Here is a 6135-nt window from a genome sequence, read left to right as displayed (position 1 = left end):
AAATATTAACTTAAATGTATTTAATATTTTTTAAATATAATTATCTTGGTTAATTATAAATGCTTATGTTACCTGTAATGTACTGATTGTGAGTTGGAAGTTGTAGGTACTAACAGCGCAGAGTGGTTCGTTGAAAGCATACGGAAAAAGAGAAATAAACAAATATTTCGCAGAAAGAGATAATTCGGGCATTTATGCTTTTATCCCCTCCATAATTATTTTCTTCCTAATCTAAACTCTTTATTTCATTGACCTGAAACTGGAAATTCCGTTTTTATCACAGACAATCTTGATAAATAAATAAATCAAAAATAAATCCACTCTATCTATCATAAACTGGATTACTTCCCGGATTCCTCTTCATATTTTTATTGAGGAGAGATAATGATTGATCATAATCAGATAACGATAATATAAACAGTTTATCTACTGAATGATCCATCATAATTGAATTATAGCTTAATTGATTGAAGCTGAAAAAATGTTTTATTGTTATTATTTAAATAACTTTTATATTTGATTAGCATGTTAAAAAAAACGTGACTTAAATAATATTGAAACAAATAACAAATAAGAAGAAAAATTAATTTCTAATTAATAATATTTTTTATCATTGTTATATTCGTTGTTTTTTGTTAAATTTAATTTATTTCAAAGTTACGACCATTATCAGAATAATTAAAGTATAATCCTTTATTAATTTTAATATGCATTTCTTAACATTATTGTCTTAGCGGATGTTCTTGTTTGACTTATTGATGAGTACTTTTTTCTAAAAAAAAGCAGAGATTGATTGAGGTAAGTAAATTAAGTAATTAAATTTTAAATATAAAATGTAATTATGTGAATAAAAAAATGTAAAGATAAAATAAATTTTTTCTCTTTATGTAAATAAGTGAACTCTGTGAACTTATACATTTACACATTTTATATCAGTGTATTTAATTTTATAGAAGCCATTTCGCAGAATTTGTATAGATTTTGTTATATTGACAATATATACAATATGTAGGACTAGTAGCATTATTCGTTAAAATTAGCTGCGACGTACTATTTGACTCGAATCAACAATGATATCAATATAATTAAGTCGTCAGACTGCGTCTACAGTAAATCTATCTTATCGTAAACGTATTATGAATTTTCATAGATTACAATGGATTATCAGTGCAGCGTTATCATTGATCGTTCGGATATCATATCGGAATGCATCATATTCGGATGAATGCACTCCATGAAACGAGTATAAAATGCAGTCAATTCGTTGGTTTGACATCAATCAGCGAAATGTTTCTCAAAGCAATCGTATTCTTTGCTCTCCTAGCAGTGGCGGTCGCCAGCGCCGGTAAGTCAATTTTCTTGATTTATACAACACATATAATTTGGGATAAACATTAAGTTACATTTAAAAAATAATCACTAAAACAACACAAAATACAAAATGCATCGTTAAGTAAGAGAGCAAGACTTAATTTATATTGTATTATTACAAATTCTTCTAATCATATATTTCATAGAACTATCTTTGTTGTGTTACGCTCAACTTCTTCTGGCGAGAATATATTTGTTAAAATATTATTAATTTAAATTTTAGTGAGACCCCGAGTCGGTCTTCAGATGCCGATCTTGCCGCATTTTTCACCTCAGATAGTCGGAGGTGAAGAGGCACCGGAAGGTGCTTACCCATACATAGTTTCCCTTGACTTCTTCTCCCAGCACTTCTGCGCCGGATCCATTTTGAACGAGCGCTGGATCATAACTGCAGCGCACTGCATTCAAGCAGTTCCTTCTGTAAATTATATTAGCGTCAAGGCTGGAAAGCACCATATTCTACGTAATGAGCCCGATGAACAGACGGTCGAAGTTTCTGAAGGTTATGTACATGAAAAATATGGGGGGTAAGTAAAACGTTGAAAAGCAATAAGTACGAACAATTAGTTTTTATTCGGATTAATGTTCGTTTAACGTCGCGTAAATGAGTCACGGTCGGTCTCGCTCCGCGCGTACTTGGTGCGTGACACTATCGTGTCTCTTGATATATTTGTATTTATAATTGTATAACTGTATTTATAATTGACTTGTAATTGTGTATATTAGCAATCTAGAATATAATGTTTCTTGCATCAATAATCAGCAGTTCTATTTATAGAATAAATACAATAATTAAAATTACTAATAATGACGCAGCATATTGGTAATTCGGTTATCACTTAATATTTACGATTAGAAAAACTTTATATCAGATAAGTCATGAAACACGGAAAACCTATATCTCAGATAAGCGATGATGCACGAAATAAATCTCAGGATCTGTTATGTTTCATATATACAAAATATGTCAACTCTATAGATTATTATTATTTTTCCACTAATACTACAATTCTTCTAGTATTAGTTTAAACACAATTACTTTTAAAGGTTTGTAACTGATAAATATATAATTTTATATTTATATCAAAGTATATATTTTCTAATTTTCAGTGGTGTTGGTCCATATGACATTGGTCTGCTTAAGCTTGCGTCCCCATTGAAGTTGACAAAGCGAGTACAAGCCATCGAGTTGGCAGCACCAGAAAGTGACCCATCGGGAGAGGCATGGCTTGCTGGATGGGGCTCCACCTCGAGTAGCCATTTCCCGGAAATGCCAGACATACTCCAGCATGTTCAGAAGGAGTACGTCGATCGCGCTATTTGTCACGAATCCGTCGAGCGCTTGACTGGATCTTCTCCCGTTCATGAAACCAATGTCTGCACTGATGGGCCATTTGACGAGAAAATCTCCGCATGCAGTGTAAGTTCCAGACGTTCAATAAATTTAATAAATCACCGTAGCAGCAGCATCGCCTTATTAATCAAAATCTTTAATACACTTTTAGGGTGACTCCGGTGGCCCTCTAATCTCGTACAATGGACAAAAGCCGGTGCTCACTGGAATAGTATCTTGGGGTATTATGCCATGCGGTTATCCAGGCGCGCCATCCGTGTACACCAGGGTGTCCAAATTCAATGATTGGATTGCGCAGAAAATCAGTGGTTATTAATGACGGCAATATTGACGACGTATCATTGTATACTGATGACGACTTATTATATATTATATTATTCAACATTAAATAAATATGCAGCATAAATGAACAATGATGTTTTTTATCCCCGCACTAAATCAATGAAAAATGGCTTTCGGTCAAATTGGCTGAATTTTTGATATGTTTTAGTTTAAGGCATGCTTAATAAAATATCGAATGTAATTATATGAAGGAGCAAGGAGGCAACGCTGCTTTAATTATAATATTACTTCTTTCGCTGATATAAAGTAAAAGTGAACGATCGTATTAATTTACTCGACAATTATATAATCAGATATTCAAATCAATGCATTTCTGTGATCATACGTACTTAAATATTAAATATATAATCAGAACACGATCATATTTAACTGTGTAGAACATGAGATATTTCCTTTCTATTATACGCAGTACCATTCGAACAAATAGGTCTGTACCCCCTGTGTAAGCCCCCTTAACAGTAAATACTTTACATATTACGGATCATTTGCGCGACCCAATTAGCGCTCTCGCATAAGCTAAGTAATACGCGAGCGTTATTGCGGAATCTTAAATCAGCCGTTCCGTGCATATGCGTGCCAATCCTAGTAATTAATAAATTCGTAGCCGGACAAGCGACCACCCACCACCAGAGTCTCCCTCTCAGAGTTTCGTAACCATAAACGGCACTTTCGTATACGCGCACGTTGAATTAGCGGAGTACCGTAGTGCAATGCAGCAGCGACCCGCTGACCAGGTAAGAACGCGCGGTCTACCTGCTCGATCGCTCTCAGCGGGAGGTCCGGGCACCATAATTCCGCCTTTGCCTTCGCCTCTGGCGTCATTACGAGATGCGTGGTGCGCGTTACACCGGCGGCTACCAGGCGACTCGTTGGACATAATCATGACGAGTCTTTTCTATCTCCTCACCATCGTCCACCTGACTTCTCGGAGGCAGATGACACCTTAAAAGCGAAGCCCAACGCAGGGGGTGACTCCTTCTGCCGATTCGTCAGGTAGAAAGATACCTGCGCGTCTGCTTTTAGTCGTTGTCGGTGCCTGATGTCACTTGCCTCTACGCTTCGAGCAGATGAGTCACTAATGAGAACGAGCTGTGGCAGGATCGGCCGGGCGAAGAGCAGAAGCTTAGAGTATTACCATTCGACGAGGCTTATCTCGATCTCGCGATCGTCTCGGTCAGTGGCGGGTGCGTCATCTGCTGATGGCGATTAATTAGTCGCCCGTGGAGGCCGCGCCGATCTATGAACATCATTACTTGACAATTCGACTTGGATAGATCTCGAATGTATAGCTTCCTGTATCGCCTACAGCAATATCTTATCTTAAAATAACGTCTCGCGGAATTATCAAATTTTATACACAGTAAAATATAAATTTTTATCATACAGTTATTTCAATAAATTGATCAAAATTACTTACACAGAAACTATTATTCTAAAATAGATGGGATAAATGTGAGATTTTTTGTTTGAGAATTGAGACTTAGTATGTGCAATATATTTCGATTAAACTATATTTTCTCTGCAGCGTATAGAAAGAGGACCACCTTTTTTTTACCGACAAATTGACAGCGTTACTTTCGCCTGTTGGCTTGCATGCTGCATCCGCACGATGTAAAAAAAATCGCGGGAGGCACGACGTGCCAAAGTGCGACATCATCGTAACGATAACGAGTACTCGCGCGACGAGAGCGACACGATCAAAAGCCCAACGTCGCTCGTCCATCCGTCGCCTCGCCGTGTATAGGTTCCGTCCGGTTGAACCCTTGCATGTCCAATTAATTCAATGAGTGAATCAGGCCCCATTCCACCGCCTGGCTCGTATGTAACGTTTTAATGATACTTCCCTGTCTCTCGGCCAGATGACTCCCGATGGCTATCTGCCCCTGACCGTCGGGCGGCACACCCCTATGGACGACCCCCTGGCATCGCGCACGTGCCGCGTAGAAAAAAAAACCACATGTGACGGAATATACGCGCTGGCTCATTACGATATGTCGGATGCTTCTTCCGGCAGTTCCGGCAGGTATGACACGGGCGTTTCGTAACATTTGTTCCTAGCTATAGTCGACAGTGTCGACACGTCATTTTCTGCTCAGAAATCTAAGGGTGTTTAGAATTCGCATTTACCGTTTCATCTCTGCTGTAGTGAAAGTAATCCTTTTATAGACTAACTTTCACCTATGCGAGATTAATATCTTATTTCCAGAACTTTGATCTAGCCGATGCGATGCTGACTTTTCCCAAAGAACTCTGAAGAATCTTCCCGATGTTACAATTTTAAAGACAATTCTTAGCAACTAAATTAAAAAATTAAGCTTCGAAGATAATAGATATTAACTTCAATTTTAATACAAAAATAAATAATAAATATATCATGGAAGAACATAAACCAAATTTATCCTCGAATGAAAAACAAATTTTTTCGAAGAAAGATATGTTTATCGGAAAGAGATAACTCGCATATTGACGATGCAACGAAGAACGTCATGATTCTGTCAGCGACACTAATTGAGAATAACGTACATCTTTGTGTGCCGCGACGACGGCGGCGATGTTCTTTGAGGCCTGATGTGAGAAGACACTTAGGGTGGGCGTACTTACTAGAACCTCGTCGCTGGGACGCGAGATTATACGCACGCCCGTTACACTTCGCGAGAAAGAGGGAAGAAGAGAGGACGTTCAGGGCAAGAGTAAGAGGAGCGTTAAAGCGAGAACGGACCACGTATGAGCAGCGTATAGTGCGTACGTCTCGTGTGATACATACTACCCTGGGATGTTGGAATTATTGCCCCGTGGGCCGGCGACTGAGCCGCAAATGGGACAGGTTGTTTCGCGTTGGTGGAAACGGACGATAAATCGCGGAAATTAAATCGCTGCTATCGCTTGTCGATAGCCGTCTGGCACGGACAACGTACGAGTCGCAGCGGCCACAAAGGCGAAGTGATCGTCTCGTTTCATTATAAACGAGTTATAATTTGATATATGATGATCCTGCGGATATGCTTTCCGTAATTCCAGGGCATTCAAACACGTTGACGAATGGCCAGATAAAAAAAAAGTTATTCTTA

General features: G+C 38.2%; 1 protein-coding gene across 1 annotated transcript in view; it reads left to right on the top strand.

The window, feature by feature from the left end:
* Positions 1 to 3135, top strand: part of LOC112456088 (trypsin-1-like) — a 6800-nt gene extending 3665 nt beyond the window's left edge. Inside the window, exons 2-5 of the mRNA XM_025018392.1 lie at positions 1243 to 1345; positions 1595 to 1898; positions 2482 to 2791; positions 2877 to 3135. Of these exons, the coding sequence (XP_024874160.1) occupies positions 1243 to 1345; positions 1595 to 1898; positions 2482 to 2791; positions 2877 to 3041 (882 nt within the window). The 3' untranslated portion in view covers positions 3042 to 3135. The remainder of the gene's footprint in view (positions 1 to 1242; positions 1346 to 1594; positions 1899 to 2481; positions 2792 to 2876) is intronic.
* Positions 3136 to 6135: the final 3000 nt, after the last annotated feature.

This window comes from Temnothorax curvispinosus, unplaced genomic scaffold (genome assembly GCF_003070985.1).
Source record: "Temnothorax curvispinosus isolate PA1 unplaced genomic scaffold, ASM307098v1 QBEX01006646.1, whole genome shotgun sequence".
In the NCBI taxonomy this organism is placed as follows: Eukaryota; Metazoa; Arthropoda; class Insecta; order Hymenoptera; family Formicidae; genus Temnothorax; species Temnothorax curvispinosus.
Note: the sequence above shows the minus strand (reverse complement) of the source record. Positions and strands in the feature narration are given on the sequence as shown.